This window comes from Salvia splendens, chromosome 20, assembly GCF_004379255.2.
Source record: "Salvia splendens isolate huo1 chromosome 20, SspV2, whole genome shotgun sequence".
In the NCBI taxonomy this organism is placed as follows: Eukaryota; Viridiplantae; Streptophyta; class Magnoliopsida; order Lamiales; family Lamiaceae; genus Salvia; species Salvia splendens.
In genome coordinates, this window is record NC_056051.1 from 18,317,973 (window position 1) to 18,343,667 (window position 25,695).

General features: G+C 37.9%; 2 protein-coding genes across 2 annotated transcripts; one reads left to right on the forward strand and one right to left on the reverse strand.

Moving 5' to 3' along the window:
• Positions 1-3,903: 3,903 nt before the first annotated feature.
• On the forward strand, positions 3,904-4,781 carry LOC121781834 (brassinosteroid-responsive RING protein 1-like). Its single transcript, XM_042179536.1, has one exon. It carries the CDS (start codon positions 4,117-4,119, stop codon positions 4,603-4,605), a length of 489 nt encoding a protein of 162 aa, XP_042035470.1. The 5' UTR covers positions 3,904-4,116; the 3' UTR covers positions 4,606-4,781.
• A 5,838-nt stretch (positions 4,782-10,619) lies between these two features.
• Positions 10,620-11,168, reverse strand: LOC121781594 (protein SRC2-like). The gene has a single exon (XM_042179320.1). It carries the CDS (start codon positions 11,166-11,168, stop codon positions 10,620-10,622), a length of 549 nt encoding a protein of 182 aa, XP_042035254.1.
• Between the last annotated feature and the right edge of the window lie 14,527 nt (positions 11,169-25,695).

Below are 25,695 nucleotides of genomic sequence, written 5' to 3' on the forward strand. Positions count from 1 at the left end.
AAAATGGGGTAGACACACGAGTATTATTTAGTTTAAAAGAGTGACGGTGGCTTTTGGCTAGGTGACAAGTTTCACAATCAAGAGAATGTAAACTAGAAGCAACCTTAGGAAACAACATTTTCATATATCCTATAGAAGGGTGTCCTAACCGACGATGTAACAACCAAGTCTTCCTTGTAGTTGATCCATGAGTCAATAACGCCGTACTTTGTCGAGCTATCTCATCCACATAGTACAGTCCACTTCGTTCAGTGCCACGCCCAACTATCGTCCCCGTCTTGATATCCTGCAACATACAAAACCGAGGTTGCATCAGTAGCTTGCAGTTTAATTCTTTGGTAACGTGACTGACGGACAATAGTTTATTGGAGAAAGTTGGAACGAGAAGGCAGTTAGAGAGTCGAAGGGTTGGAGAAATGTTAATAGTGCCCGCCCCTTCTACTCGAGCTAAATCCCCCCCGGCCGTTTGGACATAGGTCTTGGTAGGTTTAGATATGTGAGTGAAGTCGGTTGGGTCGAAAGAGATTGTGTCGGTGGCGCCACAATCAAAAATCCAATGATGCTCTTTCTTTTCAATAGTGGTGGACGAGGTAAAGGCTAAGGCTTTGAAGGAATTGTGACACGGTATATTGGGATAAAAAGGTGGCTCGTAGAAGTTTATTGGGTCAATTTTGGAGTTCGGAAAAAGGTTGGGGTTCATTTGTAAGTGTTTGGGACTGCTGGGGTTATTTTGGTATTTTATGTAAGTTTTGGGGTGATTTTCGGAAATAGCAGAAGTTATGGGGTGCTTTTGGGTAGGTTTTGAGAGATGGGGTCTTAAGTGGAATTTAGAAGAGTGATGGGGGCCAATCTGAAATTTAGAAGTGTGTTGGGGGTGGATTTCGAATTTAGGGATTTCAGGGATATGAATTCCCCCAACCCTTCGATCCGTCGCATAATCTTCTTCTCCAACCCTAGACCCCGCCGGATCCCCTTTCAATTCCCCTCCGGTCGAAGCGTCGCCGGCGTTGGTCAATGATCCATGGTTACCTTCTGACCACGCTCTGGCGAGGGATGCGGATGCGGTTGATTCTCGGTCGCCACCGTTGCTGCTCGTCGGACGATTGTTTACCGACGGCTTTGGCTCGCTGATGCTGCCCGCCGTGTTGGCGGCGTTGGTAGCTCGGTCGCCAAGCGCTGCTGCCGCCGTCGCCCTGCCTCCTCCATTCCGGTTTCAATTCTGTCGTGATTTCTTCATATCTTCCCACCAATCGGGAAATCCATGGAGATGGAAGCAAGTTTCGGTTGTATGTTTCTTCCCTCCGCAGTGACTGCATGTCAATTTGCTCTTATCAATGTTTTGGCGGAATTTGGGCGGTGGCGGTGGTCTGCTCCGGTCGATTGCAGCAAGGCCGACGCCGATCCCTGTCTCCTGTGAGTCGCCTGCGGGCTTGAGAGCTCGTTCATTTGCAGATTCGCGTCTCACCATCCCATATGCAGTCCTCACCGTGGGTAACGGGTCTTTGTTTAGTATCTCTCTTTTAATGGCATCGAATCTGTCGTCTAGAGCCCATAAGAACTGATATAATCTGTGTCTCTGAATAATCTTGTTGTATCTCTCGATTGTTGATGGTGTATCCATAGGATTCGGATCTCTTTCATCTATAGAGATCCAGAGGCTTTGAAATTTATTCCACAAGGATTCTAGGCTCATGTTTCCTTGCTTCATGTTGTAGGCCTGTCTGTGTAGATCCGAGACTTGAAATGGATCGGCTCCACTCGCGTACGTGATGGCCAGACCCTCCCATAGGTCTCGAGCCGTCGCGTATTGTGATACTTCGTTGATGAGACTGGCTTCAACATTGTTGATTATCCAGTTAAAGCAGCAGTAGTCTCTTTGTTGCCATTTGGGATAACTGGGATGAGTGGTTGGAGGAGGGTCGGTTACTCCAGTTATGTGAGACAATAGACCCTTTCCTCCTATGGCTCGTTCCATCAGCGTTTTCCACAGAGGATAATTATCCCCATTGAGCTTACTTTGGATATGGACCTCCCCCAATGATTCTGGTTGATTTGAGGGTGGAGGTGGTGGTTGTTCTTGGTTTCTAGGTTGTGTATTGATCTGCCTAAGAAACTCGGCGAGCTGGGCAGCGAACTCTCCTGGGAAATTCATAATTGGTTGGTTTGGGGTTTCTGTGTCAGATTCTGACATGGTTTCTTCTTTGATTTTGCAGGTTTAAACAAAAGGTCGAGGAAGGTATTCTAGGGACGGTGATGAGAATTTTCTGAGTCCCACATTCTCACAATCTGCTCTGATACCATCTTAAAGATGGTGATCGAGAGAGGCGAGGGATAGAAGATTCATGGTGGCTGGAGTTTGTAGAGGAAGATGTTTTTATTTCCTTTTTTTGTTGTGTTTAGTTTGATACAAAACATTCCCTTTTATAGGGAGATTACAACTCTTAGGAACTCCCACTAATAAATGTATGTCTAGGTAAATACTACCAATTTAATGTAAAATCAATTACCAAGTAATTGGTACTTGGTATTTGGCTAACTAGCCGTTGCCATTATCTTTTGACAATATCTAGAAACACTCAATTCTAATAATCATTTACTGATTAAAAAAATAGAAAATCCTAATTGAATTAGTGAATTAGTTAATTATCTTAAACATATAGTTCCATGTGGATAAAATAAATTGAAATTGAAAATTTTTTTTTATAAAAGCTGTAAAAGGTTAAAAGTGGGACATGTTATTCCCATGTGGTTAAAATATTCAAATATTCGTGAACGCAATGTAAGACATATATTTAAATGTCGATATAACTTTGGAGTGTTGGCGCATTGATCCTGATCAAATTTTCTTTTGTTTCTGTAGAGATATTAACAAAAATGAGACGAACTCAACTGCTTGGATATAATTTTGTTTTTTCATCTAAAGAGTGGATATAAGTTAGTATTACTAGATATTCTGCATTAATTATGAAGTTAGAATAAACAATATAAATTTGTTATTTAACTGTTTGTTCTAGATTATAACAATAAATAAAGTTGGCTCATTAATAATTGCGATTTATTTTGTGCTGTAAAAGCGTCATCTTTTTCCTAGTCAGTCACACCTAAGATTTAATACTACTCGTTTGGCTGTTTGCAATACCTTACGTGGAATAAGTTCTACTAATAACTGGTGATTCAATATGTCTGTGTTGTTTCTTTAATAACTAGTGATTCAATATGTTTGTACTCCCTCCGTCCCATTAAAGATGACCCATTTTCTTTTTCGGTTTATTCCAATCAAGATGATCCATTACAAAAAATGGAAACATTTTTATCTGTACTTTATTCTCTCTCTTACTTTATTCTCTTCACTAACGCACAAAATAGATGTGCATGCCGTCCAAGGAAGGGGTCATCTTCCTTGGAACGGAGGGAGTAAGTTGCAACATTAGAAATCCAATAAAATAGAGAATATACTTCCCCGCCCTTCTACCTATTGCATAATACTAAAATCTACGCATTCCGTCCCACAATAATTGTCACTCTTATTGTGGGCACGGGTTTTAAGAAATGTAAAAAAAGTTGGTGGAAAAGTTAGTGGAATGTGAGACCCATTTTTTATAATAAAATGTGAGTGAAGTGAGCTAGTGAAATGTATGACCTACATACTATTTATAGTGAAAATGAAGTGTGACAATTATTGTGCTATGAACCGAAATGGAAAAGAGTGACAATTATTATGGGATGGAGGGAGTAACGGTCAGCGAAAAAAAGAGTTAATTTTTTTTAAAAATATCATAGACTTTATTTTTGAAATAAAAGAGAAGTGAAATACATTAGACGTTTAAAAAGGTCCCTCAACTATAACCTGGGCTTGAGTGACACCTCATTAATAAATCATTTAATTTTGGGGGCTTAAATAAATAAAAGCACGCACACGTTAAGAATTGTAGTACTACAACTAAAACTCTATGCCCACTTTCGTCATTTCACTTCAGCCCTTCCATTTCTGTATAATATAAACACAGCCCACAGAGCCACTCTTTCATTTCAATTTCCAATTTTTTTTTCACACAATACACACACTAACAGAAACCCAAAACTCCTAAAATTTAGCTCAATTTTTCATGATTGAGAATGGGATTTCCAGTTGCATACACTGATTTAATTATCCCCAAATTGGTGGCATATATGCTGACGGCATTAGGAGTTGTGCAGAAATTTATGTACGCTCTGCTATCTGTATTACGGCTGGGTGATTTTCTCGAGCCGGAAACGGCGTCGTATGCGTCGCCCGATTATTGTAGCGCGGCGCTGATCCGTGAGCTGCTGACGGTGGTGAAATTCGCAGATTTGGAGAAGGATCTTGACGCGCCGGAGAGGTGCGCGGTGTGCCTGTGCGAATTCGGCGGCGAGGACGAGATCCGGCGGCTGAGGAACTGCCGGCACATATTCCACCGGAGCTGCGTGGACCGGTGGATGGACCAAGATCGGAAGACGTGCCCGCTCTGTCGCACGCCGTTCATACCGGAGGAGATGCTGGAGGCATTCGACGAGCGAATATGGCTTGCCTCCGGCATCTCCGGTCTCTACGCCGACTACTCTGTGATTAGGAGTTCGGGGTGAGTTCGATGCGGATTTTGAGAATACTACAGAAAAATGTGAATGGAAAAAAGTTGGAAAATGGTAAATTTGGATTTTGACTATTTTCATTTCTTCAATTTTTAGGTAGATGTGAAATGTAAGTACATGAAAGAAAAGTTCGAAAAATATTCGAAATGAAAGAAGCACAAGATTTATTTTGAAGATCAGTTTCTTTGTTGGGTGATATGATTTTGAAGAATCGTATAGTTGTGTAAATTAACGAGAGCCCTGAGAAATGCCTTGAACAAAAGCCGATTACCAAGTACTCCACGTTTACATAACATATGCATGTATATATGCAACATGCAAAATAAGTACTACTCGTTCTGTCGAATTGAGATTTAAAAAATTGATATTTAAAGCGTTACGTTAAAGTATGAAACAGAAAAAATAGAAAAATAAAGAAAGAATAAAGTAGGTGAGAAAATAAAATTAGAAAGTTAAAATATCTTTTATGTTTTATTAAAATAAAAATAATTCACATGTGATATGAAATCTCAAAAAGGATTGTGACTCATCATCTTTGAAGAATGGTTCACTTATAATAAAAAAATCTAAAAAAAGAATAGTAAGTCATCTGATAGGATTTGAAGAATGATTCACTTAAAATAAAAAAATCTAAAAAAAGAATAGTGATAGGACTCGGGAAGAAGGTAGTACTACTAATTTTAAAGGCGGTTGGTGACTTAGGTGAGACCAACGTATTCATGAAGGGCTACTAACAATGAATTTATTGGAAATGTTTTTTAATCCTATATATAGTTGAAGACCGTATTTAGAAACAAAGAATTGTGAACGTGGGTCCAACCCAACTAATTAACATTACATTTCTCCTCTATCTCATACAAATATGTCATATTTCATTTTTCGTCCGTCCTATAGAAATAGTCAATATTCATTTATAACATTCTTTTTCTTCTTTTCTTTTACTTTATCATTTGTGAGTCACACCATCCACTATACAGTTTCAGTTACCGTACTTTTTCTCATTCTCTATTATTTTATCACTTACAATTAAAACTTGTATCAACCCTAAATAGCCTTTTCAACATGACGAGAGAGTATTTGTTATGAATAATGGTAACAAAGATGGTCCTACGTAATTAAGACTAAGTTAGTGAACTAGCGGTTAAGTCGAATATTTGGAATTTTTTAGTTTTTTTTTTGTTTTTATTTTTTATATTTATGTTATGTTTATATTTTCCAAATAGAAAAAAAAGATAAAAAAAAAACTAAAGAATTCCAAATCATTAAAAGAAATTTGTTGTTTGATTATTTATTTTATGTCCATATTTTTCAACTAAGATATTAGGTGGAATATATTCAAATAATTAACATATGATGTGTTATTTTATAACGGAAAATTTAACGGTTCCGTAAAATAAGGATTAGAATATATCGAATATAAAAGTATAAGGACTTATTAAAACGAAAAAATTATATAAGGATCTATTGAAATAAATAATCAAAGTAGAGGGGGTTAAGGATGTGTTTTGCCTTATAAAAATGATAAAGTGATGGAGTGGTGTTTCTGATTCAAACTTTTATATTTCAATCTCACCAACACTTTAAAAAGTTTAGATTTGTTACACACTTAATTTTTAAAGTTCAAGCTCAGCACTACACCTAAATATGGTTCACAAAGTATTGCAAGAGAGCTGGAATTTATTCAAAGCATACTTAAACTATCCATTACTATAATAAACACTCTGATTTATTAACTTTGTGAAATATAGCTAGTTAAAAGAAAAGGAAAAGGGAAAATTGTCCATTAATCATAACTTTTGATATCATTTTTAAAAATAGTTAAATGAACTATTATTTCCGTACCTTATACGATTAAAATTCACATCAAATTTATTGCAACTTTGGTAGTTTTCGTCATTATATCTTCATTGCATAAATAATAATAATAATAATAATAATAATAATAATAATAATAATCAAGAAATCGACTAACATAATAATGCCAGATAGTCAATAAAAAATTATTAATCAAACGACAAATTTTAGCAAATTTTAATTGTAGGATGCTTGCAAAAGGTATACATATATAATTTACTAATTCGTTACTTTTTTTTAAAGTAATGTGATTATCAAAAATTAAATAAATTTAGTAGTATGTTTTAAATAATACTTCCTCTAGTGTACTTCTTCCGCTGTAAAGTATAGTTGAAACGATCATTTTGGATTATTTCAAAATCGTTGAATTAATTTTATAGTTTTTGGTAAAAATTTTATTATTGTACTTTATTCTTTATTTTCTTTCTAACTTTACTCTTTCTATTTTAACTTTTAAAATTCAATTTATTAAATCTTGTGCCTAAAAAAATGACTCAACTATTTTAAAATGGAGGGAGTGCTATTTATCTTTCACTAGGAGAATGAAATTTATTCAATGACTTTACTTATTGTTTGATTTAAATTACTACATTAAATACAAAAAGTCCTGTTTGTTGAGTTAATGCCAGCTACCATGGTCCATGAATACGGGTGGGTTTAAATATCTGCCTGGTTTTTGCAACCAAAATAATTAACTAAATTACCTATTTACCCTCTTCTTCATCTCCTGTGTTACATACATATGGCATTTTCCTGTATCTATCTCTTGAATTTTCGGTGATTGGGAAAAATTAGTAACGATCAGGAATTTTCAGAAAATCAATTATTGATGTTATATCTTACATTATTTGACGTGCCAGTAAAAGTTATACTGTAGTATTTTTCAAAGCAATATTACATCACATTCATATAAAGTTGAAAATGAGCTACAACTTTTCTAATTGGAAATAATATTGATATAAATCAAATTACTAGCTTATAACTGTACCTATTGTTGATAAACTATATCAGTGAATAATGTCGACACATATATTGCTGCTACATTAGTTTATTTAAAAGAAATATAGAGTTCCTTTAAAAGGTTAAAGAATTTGGGAGGTAACCAATTTTATTTATCGCATTTAATAACGTGTGATATGAAAATACAAATGGTTATCTGCTAACTTAATTGTTAATTTTAGGTTTCAACCCCATTTTTATGGTATATTATTGGGTAAATATAAATACTACCTCATCCGTCTCACAATAATTGTCACTCTTATTGTGGACACATGTTTTAAGAAATGTAAAGAAAAATTGCTTGAAAAAGTTAGTGCAATATGTGACCCACTTTTTTATATTAGTTTTATAATAAAACGTGAGTGAGTGAGTTAGTAGAATGTGAGATCTACTTACCATTTATGGTAAAAACGAAGTGTAACAATTTGATACGAGACATATCACTAGGAATATCCCCACATCTTTTATTTAGTTTAATATTGACTTAACATATTTTTCCCATATATTATTAGGATCTTTATTTTCTTATTTAGTAAGTTAGGGCTAGTCTTATAAATAGGAGTCATTCTATTATTCTCCATCATTCAAGAAATAAAATACTTTTTCTCACTCATCTTCTTCTTCCAAACGTGCGCAATGCACAAACCCTAGAATTCGACGCTGGATTGATCGACGGGCAAAGCTCCCGCGATGTTCGACACGAACTTCGACCGTTAAGGAACTTCATCCTTAACAATTGGTGCTTTCATCGCGAGCTCACCAACCATAAATGAGATATTGGTTACCTGCAACAGAATACACAAGAAGCTGGACAAGTATGACGGGTTTCTCTCGTCGAATACAACTCCGGTGATTTCCTACCACGAACAACTTTCTTGGCCTGTTGCAACTGCTGTCACGCAGCCGCGTCCACAACCAGACCCGCCCAATGGACAGTCGTGGAATTACATCCACCCCGGTCCCGACCAACATGCCCCGACCTATGGTCTCGTATCAGAATTATTATGGGATGAACCGAAATAGAAAAGAGTGACAATTATTATGGGATAGAGAGAGTACTAACTAAATAGGAATAGGATGATACCGAACGAGACACATTTATAACTAGTGTCGGAAGATGATTCCTAATGAAAAAAAATCCGTTGCAATGATTTGGGTGATGACTACGTACACAATTTGAACTTAAATATTGGGCTAAGCTATTGGCATGACTTCCAAAGATATGATCTAAAAAAGTACATTGAGATTGAGATAAAGCTACAACTTTGTTACGCAGAAGGTGGAATTGCGCGAGAGAAGCTGGCAAGGCAAACTAGTTGACGAATTTCCCTCAGGCTCCGTTTAGTATCACGGAATTGGAGTTGCAAAATTAGAATTTGAGCCTTCAATTCCAATTCTTCTGAATTCCATAATTTGAATTCCATATTAAAATTAGAGAGAATTGGAATTTCAAATATTTAAAATTGGATATACATACTACATAAACACAATACACATTTTACACACAGCCACACACTCATTTACCCACACACATATTTACACACAGAGACACTCACACACAGTCACAGCCACACACATAGTTACACACAGAGACACGCACACAAACACTCACAGTCACTACACACGCACTGCTCACACACCCACACACACAGTCACTACACACACACTGCTCACACACCCACACACACACACACACACACACACACACACACACACACTCTACATTTACACACACTCACAGTCACTCCACACACTTACACTTACACTACATTTACACACACTCACAGTCACTACACACACACTGCTCACACACAGTTACTATATACACACTCGCACACAGTCACTACACACACACTCACACCCACATCATTACACACACACACGCACATCACATATACTACACACTCATGTGAGTGTGCATATAATTTCTTTAAGTTCAATTCCATATAAATTACATCAACTTTACCAAATTCTAATTCCAATTCCGTGTACTGAACGGACCCTGACCAAACAATTCCTCACCAAATTGAGTTGAGAATCTCCAAGATAGAACGTTGGGTTGCCGTCTGGACTCTGGAAAAGAAAGAGATCAGAAAACGAAACTCAAATCGCTTTCGAGAGACCATATATATCTGAAAACAGCTCGTGTGTCGGCTTCTAAAGTGGAATCCGTCACAGGTGGAGAGTTGCACTGCCGTAGAGAATGGACCAGGTTGTCGTTGGAGGCGACAAGAAGAGAAAAGAGAAAGGAGGCTTACTAAATTGGGCAGTGGGCCTCAGGAAATGAAAGAAATTAAGTTCAGTTTATCTAAACATATCCTAAAATGAGCTTAAACTTTCAATGATGAATGAAGAGCTCCTCCAAACGAACCTAAAACTTTCAATGATGAAAAATGAAATGATTCCTTGGTCCAAGTTTAAACTATGAATGATGAATGAAAGAAGATCTATGATACGAGCATAAACTATCTACGAAAATTAAAGAACTCTTAAATATGAGTATAAAATGATAAAATTGAAGATTGTGCAAGTTATGTATCGAAATGTTAGATACGTAACTTGAGGGGAGGGGAGGGGAAGTGTTGGAAGATATGATTAAATTACAGTAAAATTCTTAGAATATTTATTTACCTTATGGATATATCCATATACTCTGTGTAGATATCTATTAGGATTAGGATCATATTTTGCCTATTAAAAAAACCCTGATACTACATTGTAAGATAGATAAGCAAATGAAGTCTTGAAAGTTCTTCCGCCTTCTATTTTTCACATAATATTTTCTATCAAGGGTATGTATCGAATGATGAGCAAATCTATAAGAACAATAATAGCCTGAATAACGATTAGACTTGCAAAGTTCACAAATAATACTATAATAAAGATCTCTTTTATATACAATTACAAGAAACAGATCGAGTACACCAATTACTGTTAAACCATAGCAAATATGCACCTGCAAATTTCCCTAGAGAGAGATCTCTTCCACACACACTCACAAGAAACAGATCGAATACACAATTTACTGGAAAACCATAGCAATACCTATAATAAGATATATTGTTCTCACAAGCAACAATGAGACAAAGCACACACACACACACATATATATATATTGTTCACACAAGAGAGAAAGCAGACATACTGAGTCGACCCTAAATAGCGGTGATGTCGTCGAAATCAGTGGATAAGAAGAACCATATCCCATACTTCAAAACCATCTGGCCAATCATCTTGATTGCCCTCTTCCAAGCCGACTGCTGCTCCGTTTGATCGGGCTCCACATACCAGTACGGGAACGGCTCACTGAAATCGAACCTGATGTTCAGCCTCCCGTCTCGAGTACCCGCCACGGTGAAGCCATGCTCACCGACGCTTCCAACCCAAGAGCTGAAGAGGCGTTGAGCTGAGATCTCAACTTGCCCCAGAAACTTCTTGCCTCGCATCCGAGCACAATACAGTTTTACCACCACTGTTAATGGTTTCTGATCTCCAGTGAACGCCGACTCGCTTATCGTGTAATTCACAGGGAAATTCCAGCTAGGGTTTACGCCTCCGAGTAAGTCAACGTTGGTCTTCTTGGTCGTGTGTTTTTCACCGTAGAGAGAAACCTTGGCGTAAACCTTCATCGCCCCCAAATGCCGGATGTCGTCAAGATTTTCAGCTGAGACGACGATTATTTGGAAATTTCGGATCACCTCCATATCAAAATTGAAACTTGGTTAGCAAGTTAGCATGAACTGAAGGGAAAACCTTGAGTATGTATAAAGAAAAGATCTTGCTTGGCCAATTTAGTAATACTCCATTTGGGTAGATAAAGCTACGTGGCCAGAATTTAACCTTGTTTGAAAGAAGCCATCCTTTTCAATTTTGGGTTTTAGATTAGATATTTTGTGACTCTGGTAGAGGGGATTAAATATGACTGCCGTAAAAGTTGGGGGTAATTACACCATACATATAAATAGCTCCATTAATATTTCAAATTAGTACAAATGGTTCTAAGTTCACAAGTATCATATAAAGAATTTAATTAGTGTTTCAAATTGATACATTCTGTCTAAATCATTTAACACAGTTAATTTTTTATTATTTTATACAAGAATAAGTCATGCAGTAATAAAAAAAATCCATTACTTTTCTTAATTTGCTGTCGAAAACTAAACTTGCTAAATGAAAATGATCCCTGCGAGGTGCTTCCAATTATGTTCTTCTGATTTGGTGTTCTTAGTCTTCTTGTTTTCCTAATTTCTTTCCTTGTTTTTATTTTATTTTATTTGAATTTTACTACTTATGGATGAATTAGCCATAACAATTAGAATACTTAGTTAGGTGCCAGAGAAGCAACAAAATTTCTAGTATCTAATAATGCAACCAAGCAAGCAACAAGCTCACTGTGTACTATTTTCTGATAGGATTTAATTAATTAAAACAAGTAAGAAGCAAATAAAAAACAACATGAAAGGAGCAAGTCAAAATTAAAATGAACAAGATGTGGATGAAAAGTGGCGTTAACTAATGAAAAAGTTGATGATGAATTTCCACAATTCAACATAATCAACTAAACCAATTATACTACGTAATATAGAGAGAGAGAATGCAATAAAAATTAATAAAGCACGGAATTTATCAAAATTTGAAACATTAAATAATTTTTTTGTATGATATATATGAATTTAAAAATTTTATACTAATTTAAAATATTAGTTAAACATTTTGTATGTATGGTGTAATTATCCTTAAAAATTGATAGGATCCTCACCGAGTTAAATGAATGTGCTTTAATCCTATACTAGTGTCATCATTGCATTATTATTTTCGTAATCATTTCATAAACAATAAAAATTAGAATTGTAAATAATATTGTTCCATTCGTCTCATCATAAACGAATCATTTTTCTTTTTTGGGATGTCTCACTCCATAAATGAGTTATTTCTCTTTTTAGCAATATTTTCTTTCTCTTGCTCTTTTTTTACAGTACTCTATTTTTTTCACTAATATTTCCTCTCTTTCCACTTAATTATTTAAATATTAGTACTTTCTTAAATCATTTGCTAATAAACATCTCACTTATAGCGGACAAAGAGAATAACAATTTATTAAAAAACTAAATTTAAAAAGTAAATAAATTAGAAATTAAATCAGCACAAACAAGTACAATGATTATAATATATTTGAATCTCTACTACAAAAATAGAGCATGAAAAACACTACATGTAAATTTTTTTACTAATATGTACAAACATGTTAAAAGCTGAACTAGATTTGTGCAACTATTTCATGTAAGTATTCTTGGGGGGAAAAGAATAATACTATAAAGTAAGAATTTCTTTGACTGTTTTGTGGAGAAAGTGGTGATGGGTGCTATCTTTGTTGACTAATGAGGATAAAGAAAGTGAATGGAATAAAATTTTTAAGAGAAACTAAATTGGCACTAAAATCCTGCCTCATTATGTGTTAAACACACATAATTAAGTGGAAAGTTAAATGGTTCCAAAAATAAAACATGAAAAACAATAGATTGATAGAGCCTTTCAACCAAAAATAAATTACTGGAATTGTTTTGTAATTAACATCTGACCGACTTTATTCTATTTGATAAGTAGGTTATTATTTTTTTTAATAACAATAAGAGTAATTAGTTGTAGAAAATAAAAAATAAAATAAAAAAGTGAAGCGGAGCTTGTCACTTCGATAAAAGAAAAGTGATGATTGGAGATTCTCTTATTTTTCATTTTTTCAAGATTGGAGACGCGAAAGATTGAGGAAATGAAAATTTTGTTTTAATTCAGTTTTTGTAGTCTTTATCGGAATCTTATCAGGTAAGTGTTGGGTGGTTTGAATATTCGCCAAATTTTGCTAATTTTTAATGTTTCTTCATAGTACTCCTATTACCTAAAAAAATTAAAATTGTATTTTGTAATATTTGAAATTTTGTGGCTAAAGTGGACACATTAATTTATTAGATAAAAACTGTAGAGTGGACTATACTTGAATAGAATTGAACATAAATAAAAGTCTTGAATATCAAGATACGTGGAAACAGTCAAACAGTGTGTGCTTGTGTCATTTTAGTTCACACCAAATCTAATCTATCTACCACACTCCATTCTTTAGTATATACTTTTATTCTCTTCTGCCTATATTTATATGCAAAAAATATAGATTTATTAAATTTCGTTAAATGCAACATTGCACTATTTTTGTTCAGCTTATGACCGACTCTACCTCTACTTAAGGCTTAAGCTAATATAGCTATTTTGTGACACGACTAAATTTCTAATTGAGCTACTTTAGTTTTCTTCTACCTTATAAAATCAACTTTATACTAAATAAAGATGCTTTGTATTACTTGTGCTTGCAATTTCTAAAATCATAAATAATTAAATATAGTATATATGGGACATCTTCTATTTCTTATAGCATCATAATCCAAAATCAAGATCAAATCTCCACCATTAGATTTCAAAATGAGTGGTTGAGATTAAATCTTACGAATTTCAATAAATATTAGACAAAATATCAACAAAAAGGTAAGATCGTCATTCTATTATTATATCATAATTTTTGTGTTTTTTTTATATCAACATAATGTATTACAAATATCAACTCAATGACATGAGTATTTCAACACAAGTACACGAAAATATCAACACAGTTTTATTGAGATTTTACATGCCTTATGTTGAGATTTTACATGCATTATATTAACATATACGAAAACTGTAATAAAAATCATCAAATTCCATCATCCGAACGTCGTCGGAACATATGCAATTGAGATCTCGTTAGAATCCTTATAAAATTACCTTTAAATTGATATATTTTTTGCGAAAAAATAATTTAAATAGAGTGAGTTACGTAAATTTAAAGTTTTTGGATAATTTTAATAAGAGGGAATTGACATTAATACCGTTTAATTTTATTTAATAATTATTTAAATTTAAAATATAATTTATTTGTCATTATATCAACCACTAGATCTCCTAATCTAATGGTTAAAAATTAATCTTAATTTTAGATTTCTAATTAGTTAGCAATTGATCACATAGTATACATGCTCATAAATTATTCAGTCTTGCAAAATATTCTACTATAGTTTTATAACATTATATTAACTATATGAGGGATCTTTCAAATTTTATAGTTTTTTTGACATATGAAATTATATATTTAAATAACAATAAATTATCACATTGTACAAGATTATACTGTAAATAATCACATCTTACAAAATATCACTTGAACGTTATATAATACAATCTTGAAAAAGTATAATACTCCCTTTGTCATAACTGAGACGCTTTTTTTTGGGAACACGATTTTGGTTAGTGTTGTTTAGGGTTTAAATTATGAGAGAATAAAGTAGAAGGCAGAAATAAACAGAAGAAAAGATAAAGTAAAAGAGATAAAAAAATGTTATTCTTTTGGCAATGAAGAAAATGCATCATGTTAATTGGAACGACGAAAATACGATTAACCATTAACCATTATACTCACCATGTCTCATTAAAAATGAAACGTTTTCCTTTTTTAGATTATCCCATTTAAAATGAAACATTTCCTAAAATGGAAACAACACTATCTCTACTTTTTCATCTGTCTTACTTTACCCTCTCTTCATTAACTCACAAAATAACACTACATAAAATCTCGTGCCGATTTTCAAATGTTCCAAATTTTATGGGACGGATGAATGGAGTACTTGATAATTTAGCTTCACTGAATATTACTTTTATTGGTATTTTAATATTTTAATGGAGTAAAAATAGCATAATATTGAAACTAAGATTATTGTTTTATGGAATGATAATGATATTCTATAATCTATGAATATATATAGTAGCAGTTTTTTTTTGGAGGAGTGGGGGGAATTTTTCACTAATTCGCAAGAGGTTTGTAAGCTATTTTTTTAAATTATAATATCAAAACTGCCTTTTACATCTTTAAAACCGATAGTTAATAGTAGCATTTCATTACTAAAGTTTATTTTATCAATAAAGCAACTTAGGGGTTTTCAGCATATTTCATGATTGATGGGGAATAGTCTTAAGCTTTTAAAAGATGGAGTACATTTAAGTTTTTATATATTGAATTTTATATGTATTAAATTTTTTATATTGTTAAATTAAATTAAATTAAATTAAATTAAATTGGGAATAAATACGAAATGAGATAAATGAATAAGAACTGAAATAAATAATGAGCAGAAGAAAATTGTAAACGATTGAATTGTTTTAAGTTACCAAAACAGGTTAGCAGTATCTATCTTTTCTTTTTCATTATGTATTCCCAATTAGATTTATTAGATCTATGCTTAATTTATTTGTAAGAAATATCCAATATACGTGAAATGGTGAGTTTGGGCGGTATAAATTATATTGTTGTTAATTAATCTATAGTTTTTTATATACTGTTGTTATTTTTATACAAATTAAATATTAGTATATTGTTAAAATATCGAGAAACTATCTAAACTAAACAAATATGAAATCTCGTTGGTTGTGGATCTACTTCATTTTTGTCTATCAATATGTACAAATAAGAAATAAAAATTGTGAATCCAAAGCAAAAATAGAATAAATCGATCATCGGAGAATGTTAGCGAAACTATGGCAGATGTCCAGAGTGTTGGCCATGATGTGCGAATTTGCCCACGTCTTTCTGCACTTGGGCCCAGTGCTTGCGTATGTGATCGTAATCATGTTCAGGTACCCCAGACGGCTTGTCATCATTGTACTCCATGACTAGGATTGTGATACGATCCTCTATATCTTACGAAATCACAATTATTTAGTTATCTTTTATTCCCCAAATCTTTTTCATATCTTTGTTTTCTTATTCAATAAGTTAGGTTAGTAGTATTCTAGTATTATAAATAGGAGAGCTTGTTATCATTTTATGCAATCAATGAATGAAATATTATTTTGCCCACAGGATTGTGAAATATTCTCGTAACCCTAGTTTACTCGCTGCCCGACGGAGGAGTTCCGCGCACAGCAAGACACTAGAACCACCGCCGATCTCCTCTCGAGATGCCGGAAAAATCCCTTGATCGCCGTGCAGACTGCCGCCGATCTCCGTTAAGGAATTAAGTCCTTAACAACTGGTGCTTTCATTGAGAGCTGACCCTCCCACCATCTCGAATCAAAGCTCTACTGCTGCCCGACGGAAAACATTCCACGCACAACACCTGCTTTGGTTGCCGAGTCCAGCCTGTCCGCCGAGCTCTAGCCGCCGGACAATCCTACTTCTGCAAAGCCCGACGGGAAGGATTCCTGCGTGCCGCGTTGAAGTCAGACCATTATCCATAACCCATACCTCACCACCCAAAAGAAAAGAGTGACCCTCTTCGTCCAATTCATCCAAAAAAAGGAAGAAAACCACCAAACAGAAGCTTTCCCCTTCCTTCGTAGAAAACATCTTATCTTCAGTCCGTCAACATGTCATACGACTATGCCGGCTATCACCGTTATCAACGCTTGTCCTATGATCAGCCACCACCCAGGTACAGGCGTGAACCCTACGGTCTGCCGCAACCTCACCGAATGTGGTATGTCCAGACGTGCCGCCCCACTTGTTGGGATCCGCCCCGACAACGAACCGATAACTGTTATCCACCACCGTATCGTGATCCAGGTATGGTCCCGGATTCATACGTCGAGCCGCGAAACTCCTACGCCCGATATCGCCCGTGGAAGCCTCAATATCACCCTCGTCCAGCCACCAAAGCGGAGGACCCGATTAACACAAAGTTAGACCGCTTATTGGAAGCATTTGACAAGATAGAAACTTGGTTCGATGCCACAAATCGCCGGTTTAGCAAATTCCGAACGTTACCGCAGCCCGTGCCCGATCTTGATCAGCCCCATGTTTCTGCACCACTCAGAAAGAGGGCATATCCTCCATAAAGAAATAATGAGGCTTCTTTTGGGCCTTCGCGTTTAGTCCCCAATGAATCAACGGCTCCACCATGCCACCGCACCAAATCCGATCAAACCCCAGCACGTCAGCCTTCGTGTTGGGAACCCCCTCTAATGGCCACCCCTGCTGTAGACCAGATCCACCAACCCTACCAGCCGCCACTGTCGCTGCCGCGATCAAATCACCTGCCGCAGTCGAGTCCAGCACAGCCCTCGGAGCTGCCGTCCTACTCCACTCCAGGCCATCTCCAGCCCTTGCAACCGCTATCGGAGACAGCTCCATTGTTGGCCTCTAATCATCTTCCGCAAGCTGCTGTCCCGAGCTCGAGGCCAAAGGAGTGGCAAATGAATATGCAAAAGGCTGGTGAGTATGGTTTAATAAATAAAGTTGTGCCTTGTTCTCATAATGTTGTGGGAGAAAAGAACATTGTTGAAGATAAATGGAAAGAGAATGGGATGGTGGGACCGAAGGGTTTAGTTGAGAGTAAAGACGATGGAGATAGTGACGTACTTAAGATGATCGAAATGATCACCGTGCGCACATTCGATCCTGGTATATGTGTCAGCCTTAGCAATCAAAAGGGAGAATATCTTGCTCTGCAGATAGCAAAACCAGATCTACGTGATAACAAGAAGGAGCTTCCGCATGAAGAAGTAATCAAGTGCTTGTTTGCCACGGGGACCTTTCGCATAGAGCTACCCATGCCTGCAAACCATGTTGTCTTCAATATTGCTCCGGAATTTAATGGGGATTTGAATGTCACTGATATTACAAGCATGAATCCTCGATTACCATCGCTCGACGCCGATGCAAGGTTGATTCCTCCACGAAATAACAAGCCCTGTTTGATCATTCAGGGACGTGTGACAGAGCTTTCCATTTTAGCATTGAATTTGGATGACCACATCAGTCTGCCTTCGTTGATTTTTTATGGAGGTGATGAAGGGACACGCTCAGCTGCTCGGTGTGTGTTTGATCCAGGAGGCGATGCCTCGCCAACGCTTTTGCTGTCAACTCTCGTCGTTGCTTCGTGGTTTCCACTTTGAGAACAAAGCGGATTTTAACCATGGGGGAGTTGATACGATCCTCTATATCTTAGGAAATCACAATTATTTAGTTATCTTTTATTCCCCAAATCTTTTCCATATCTTTGTTTTCTTATTCAATAAGTTAGGTTAGTAGTATTCTAGTATTATAAATAGGAGAGCTTGTTATCATTTTATGCAATCAATGAATGAAATATTATTTTGCCCACAAGATTGTGAAATATTCTCGTAACCCTAGTTTACTCGTTGCCCGACGGAGGAGTTCCGCGCACAGCAAGACACTAGAACCACCGCCGATCTCCTCTCAAGACGACGGAAAAATCCCTTGATCGCCGAGCAGACTGTCGCCGATCTCCGTTAAGGAATTAAGTCCTTAACAGAATGAGTCAGTACGGTATACCGGTATACCGTATCAAGAATGCCATAACGCACACAGTACCGAAAACTGCTGTATGACAAAATATCATAACGATACCATATCGAATTTTCGGTATACCGAAAGTTCAGTATGGTCAATTTTTGATACTATTACATTACCGTTATTGCGGTATACCACATTTTATAGTATACCGAAATACGGTACGGTATACCATATACGGTTATGCAAAAAAATCTATTTTATGCACAAAATATTTAAAAGTAGGATTTTCAGAGATTTTTTTCTTTTAAATTCCATTTTATAGTATATAAATATATTAAATGTGGAGTATAATATTTCAACATATACTGATTTTTTTGATATGCGCCGAAGATTCAATATATTGCGGTATACCGAATCTAAAGTATATACCGGTACACCGAAAAAGTGGTATATTTTTTTGGAACGGTAGTTGCCGGATTTCGGTATTTTTCCCCGCCCCTATCCATGACAACCTTATCCCAAAACATTTTTACCTTCCAAATTTTTTCGAGGATTGGGTCTTCTGATACGCCAATGAAAATGCACGTCAAGGCCTTCCTCTCCTCCGGTGTGTACTTCTTCAGGCCATCTCTGGTAGTCACCTCTTGGTCTTGCCCTTTGATAAGTCGTATTCTAGGTCTTGGTTACTGGTCAGTATGATGTGCATAATTGATTATATCTGCAAAACAGTTGCTCAAAGTGTGCAGGTTGAGTGTTCTAGCCAGTAGGCAAAGCTTCAAATACTTTGGGTGAAAAGGGCGTCAGGACGATTACGTACTGACCAGTATACATGCGAAAATGGCTCGAGATGGAGAAGAAGGATAGCTGGGACTGATCAACCACAATTAAGGGCAAAGAAGTCATCTCACCACAAGGTTTTACCCTAAAATCAAGGGTAAGCCTCCCTAGCCATGCTGGAAAACTCATCTGTCTTGTGTGTTGAGGGAGATACGACATGCTGGAAAACAGAAACCACCTCTTGTGTGTTGATTGGGGTTAAAACTCATCTGTCTTGAGCTGACGGTGAGGGGAATTGAGGGAGATACGACATGCTGGAAAACAGAAACCACCCCCCTCAGTACCTCCTAGCCAGGATAGATGACGCAAGTATGAGGGAAAAGCCCATCCTTAGAGCCAAACACGAAAGCCCTCTTACAATGTGAGTTATAAGCTTTAAGTGGAACCACTTTCCACATATATTGAAAAGAAAAGAGCGGCTGCCACGAACTACCTAAGATAAAGTGACCACGAGTAGCGAACACTGAAGGCAGTAGGAAACACACCCCCCCCCCCCAAAAAAAAAACCACCTTTAGAACCCATTTTCTTAACTCTTTGTACCCAGATATACACCTATAGCCACTGGGATTGTGTGTGCAAGGCATGAGACGATTGGAGCTTACTGGCCAGAAGGTGTACCAGAAAGCAGAATCCAGCTGGGCAAGAAAGTTTGGAAGAAAATCGACCAGGGAGTTATCCCAGGTCCACAAAAAAGAAGAAGAATGTATAAGGGTGGCAAAGCCACAAAGAAAAAAAAGAGAAGAATATGAAGAAAGATGGTCAGAAAACTTGACCACAAAAAGAAAGAGAAGGAATAAGGGTGGCGAAGCCACAAGAAGCTACTGACCAGTTGGAGATCATAGCCAGAAGCGCCAGCCAAGAGAAGCAACAACCAAGAGCCCGAATGCACACAGTTCCCCCACCTCAATAAAGCAGAAATTTTGAACCTAGAGCCTTAGGAACATCCACCCCAAAACATTACAAACCAATAGCCCCGTTACAAACCTTTAAGCCCTTAAGTAGCTACACGTGAGATCTAAGTCCGAAGCAATCGTGGTTGAGCATATTGAGAAAAATGCAGTCCTAACATTCGTGGTGAGGTATGAGTGATTGAGTGAACCTAGTGTTTGGCCGAGAGGTGTAGGCGATCCTGACAAGCGGATATACTGACTGGGAGAGAAAAGGGAGGCGGCGGAAGTTCAAGGCTGTCTAAGGCCGGATTGCACCTGATCCCGAGGGGAGGGATGGTTGAAAATATAGCCCAATTACTGTGTTAATGTGTCTTAGGTGTTTTAGTTTTCTTTTATGTGTTTGTCTTTGTTATGTGTTTTTCTTTGCGTCATAGTTAGAGTCTAGGGTAGGATAGAGTCGGTCAGGGGAGTAACCAGGCTAGAATTCGACTTACTTCTTTTTGTTTGTTCTTCACGCTTGAGGACAAGCATGTGGTAAGTGTGAGCAGTTTGATAAGTCGTATTCTAGGCCTTGGTTACTGGTCAGTATGATGTGCATAATTGATTATATCTGCAAAACAGTTGCTCAAAGTGTGTAGGTTGAGTGTTCTAGCCAGTAGGCAAAGCTTCAAATACTTCGGGTGAAAAGGGCGTCAGGACGATTACGTACCGACCAGTATACATGCGAAAATGGCTCGAGATGGAGAAGAAGGATAGCTGGGACTGATCAACCACAATTAAGGGCAAATAAGTCATCTCACCACAAGGTTTTACCATAAAATTAAGGGTAAGCCTCCCTATAAAAGGAAGCCACATGGAGAGAGAAAAGGAGAACTCATTTTCATCATCATCACTCTTAGGTAGAATTCTCTCGGTAGTTCAGTCCTTCAGCCCGGTCCAGAGTCTCGTTCCTCGCCACTGCCATGGTCAGTTGAAGGTCGTCAAGAAGTTCCCGGAGTTCCAGATGTTCTCATCCAATCAGCAAGATCGTAGTTAGAAGTTCCATCGCCCGGCGTGGCAAAACACTTTTATTTCGCTTTCGTAGTTAAATTGCTTGTTTTTCCTTACGCTGGATCTTTGTTTGCTTTTGAATTTCACTGCCTAGAAGTACTTTGTTTGAAGATCCGAACATGTTTTATGCTATGAAGTTGTTTTCTGTTCAGTTTACTTCGCCGATCTCCTTTCCTTCTGCCTAGTCAGCTTAGATCTAGAGTTTCTGGTCGTTTTGAGTATCGAATCGTGTGTTTCCAGTTCGTAGTTTATTTCTTCGAGTTAGCATAATCTATTTACTTTTATTTCATAGAGGTTTGTTTCATGCAAGGTGCAGTTATGTGTTTCCTATTTCTTCCATGCTGATCAGTAGGCGGAATTTCAGTTTCGATGTTTGATTTTCGATTTGGAATCTTTGATTGTAAATCTGTGTTCATGAGTTATTAATCTGTGTTTTAATGGTGCTGAATCTGGTTTGTTTTCTAATTTTAGTTTGTGTTTGTTGAAGAAGATGATGTCCATATCCCATATTGTGGACCACTTTGCTTTTTATATGCTTTTTGTCCTTCACTTTTAGTTATACCCTGCAGACCTGTCAGCCTAGTCACCACAACTACCACTACCTTCTGATATTTTGTTTAGCCCAAAATAGAAACCCAGTACCTTTCGAATATTTTTCTGTTTCACCATGTCCACGTACACAGCTGCATATCAGAATCCTTTCACACCTTCTAGCCAGTGGGATACCACCTTCAATTTCTTGCCTAGGTAGAGACTCAACCCAAGCGTGGTAGCTAACCAGACCTTTCCAGAATATCACCACAATTCCAAAAACGCATTCATCTCTGTGGGATTCGACCCCTACCTTCACTATTCTACCCAGTAGACGAGGGTTGAGGATTTATTGATACCAGGTTTAGGCTTAGCAGGGGATTGTTTCATCCTGATCAGTAGGATACATCCTTGCTTGAACGACACCTACGCAAACCTGCTCTTTCAAATGGCGCCGTTGCCGGGGAGATGAATGGCGTTATTTATTGTTATTGTGTGTGATACTTTGGCGTATATATTGTGGATAATTTTTCTCTTTCTTTTTATTTCAGTTTATGAGAAGCAGTTCGGCTCCTGACCAGTGGAGGCCGAAGATACTTCAGCGAGGATCTATACTCGTAACCACTCGATCCGGCTTGTCGACGGCTTTGTCTGACTTAGGTTCGAGTAGTGACGAGGAGCAATACATCATAGAAGGACCAATACCGGAAGAGATACCAAGGATAGAGGGAAACCCGAGAAGGATGGCCGCTTAAGGAGAAGAAGATCCTGAGATCGGGACGCTGAACGCACATACCGAGGAAGAACCACCTCAAGCCATAGTTGTGACCCCAGGGCAAACTGCCTGTGATGTAAAGCCTCATGTGATCGCAATTCTTCCTACATACTGCGGGAAGAGTTACGAAGGGCCTTACGAGTTCCTTCATGAGTTTTGTAAGATTTGTAGGGCGCAGAGGAGGCCAGCAGGGGCGACCAAGGATGATTACAGATTGAAGGCTTTGCCGTTCATTTTGAAAGGGGAGGCAAACACCTGGTTCATGCGCCTGCTCCCGACTCCATTGAGAGTTGGGCCGATTTCAAGTCAGTATTCCTAGGCGAGTTTTTCCCGTCATCCAAGACGAGCGCGCTGAAGAGGGAAATAACTAGTGTGAAGCAAGGGTACGATGAACCCTTGAGCGATTATTGGGCCAGGTATATGAGCCTTTTAGATGCATGTCCCAATCATTGCATGGCGGACATTGAGATACATCACACTTTCTATGAGGGGATGAACATAACAACCAAGGACCTGGCCAATTCGTCGTCGGGAGGAAGCTTCACACAGCTACGGGTCAGCGAAGCAAAGAGGGTCCTAAGGAAGCTACTGAGTGCGAAGAAGGAGTATGACCATTCAAGGGATGGATACAACCGAGAAAGGGTTGCAAGTGCCTCGTCTACTGACCAGGAGCAAAAGCTTGAACATAAGATGGATTTGAAGATGGATGAGCTGAAGAAGTCACTCCTGAGCGCAATCGAGAAGAATACACCGCCGGTTTCCCCAGTTGGGAACTGCAAGGGTGCAGAACAGGGAAACCAAGGACCGAGCTATGATCAGCCAAACAACTTAGTCAGTATAGAACAGGCTAATGCTGCCGGGTATTTTAACTCAAATGGGAATTGGATCCAGGAGAGACAACGGGACACACCATGGAGGGATCACCCAAACTTTTGATGGGGAGATGGGAACCAAAATCAAAACCAAGGTCAAGGTCAGAACCAATATAACCCCCACCAAAACCAAAACCCCAACCGTGGACCAGCAAACCCGGACCACCAGTTCAACTGGTCAGGAAGGAACCAACAATCCCAAAACCAAAATCCTGTTTATGTACCACCCCACCAGAGAAACTTCCAAAATTATCAAAATTAGCCGAATCAAGCACCCCAGCACCATCAGAACCAAAATCAAATCCAAAACCAAAATCAGAACCAATATCACCAGGACCAGTACAACCCTCCTGGCCAGTATAACCAGTACCCACCTAACCAGAACCAGCAAAACTTCCAAAATTTCCAGCCCAACCAAAGTTCCCAGTACAGCCAACACCAAGGCCCAAATCAGTCACAATACCCTAACAGGTCAATGAGATCCATGGAGGACATGATGGGAGAACTGCTCGCGTCGCAGCAAGGTATCAAGGGCGAGTTGCAATCCCACAATGAAGTAGTGCAGGGGATGCAAAATGCCCAGAAGGAACATAAAGCGAACATGGATTTGAAGAATAAGCAGTTGGCCCAACTGGCCAGTTCTATGGGTGAAATAAGAGGAAATGCAAGGAAACTCCCGTCTACAGTCCAAATACCCGAAAAGGCGAATGTGAGTAAGGTTACATTGAGGTCAGGAACTACTTATGATGGACCTCGACCGAAACAACCAAGTGGAGAGCTGAGTGGAACGAAGATAGGGGGCGACACCATCTCAGTGGAAGAGCTTAAGAGATCCATGCCTCGGAAGCAGGACCCATTTCTCTTGGGGGAGACGCCATGTGGAGGAGGTGAACCCGAGAGCGTACTGGTCAGGAAGGAACCCAATCAAGAGATTCCAAGTAGGTTGCTGAGGGACCAGTAGAGGAGAAAAAGAGGGAGAGACCATTCCCTTTCCGCTTTGTTACAAAAAGGAAGAAGGAGAACCCGGTGGACTACTTGTCGATTTTTGGGAAATTGGATGTCACCATACCATTCCTCAAAGCCGTGAAGCTACCCCCACTTGGGAAGTTCATTAAGGAATTCATAGCCGGGAAAGCCCAAGAGGATGGGAAGATCATGGTAGAAGGGATCGTGTCTGCAATTGTGCAGGAGAAGCTACCGCCCAAGAGGGCCGATCCAGGTATGTTCACTCTACCCATAACTATAGGGGATGTGAAAGTCGAGCATGCAATGTGTGATCTTGGAGCTTCTATTAATGTCATGCCTTTGTCAATCTATAACCGATTGAAGGGAGTTAGATTGTCGAGCACTAGAGTGTTCATCCAACTGGCTGATAGGTCATGCATAAGTCCTGCGGGTGTTCTAGAAAATGTGTTGGTTAGAGTGCATGATTTTACCTACCCTGCTGACTTCTATGTGATCAAAATGAGTGAATCCGAGGCTAGGGAATCTAGTGGCATATTGCTAGGAAGGCCATTTTTGAGAACGACCAAGACAATAGTAGACATGGCCGATGGGACAATTTGCATTGATTTCCATGGAGAGAAATTTACTTTTGATATCAATGAGGCCATGAAGAAACCTATTGATTCTGAAAACTTGTGCTATGTTGATGTGATGGACCCCCTAGTCCAAGATTTTCTTGAGACCGAACTATTGCAGGAGAAGCTCCAAGCTTTAGATGTTTATGAGCAGGCGGACATAGAAGCTGCTGCATGGTGTGATCTGATCAGTAGCCAAGGGTTGACTGATGAAGAGATAGAGGGAGCAATTAAGGACTTCTGCCAGAAATTGGAATTTATTGGAGCCACAGGGGCCAAGCTACCAGTCAGTATAGAGGAATCTTCAGAGGGAGAAATAGAGAAAGAAGGAGAGGCTGAGAAAAACCCTCTACCCGAAGACACGCT

Excerpts from the sequence above, each read along its gene's own strand:
- LOC121781834 (XM_042179536.1), top strand. The coding sequence starts at position 4,117 with ATGGGATTTCCAGTTGCATACACTGATTTAATTATCCCCAAATTGGTG.
- LOC121781594 (XM_042179320.1), bottom strand. The coding sequence starts at position 11,168 with ATGGAGGTGATCCGAAATTTCCAAATAATCGTCGTCTCAGCTGAAAAT.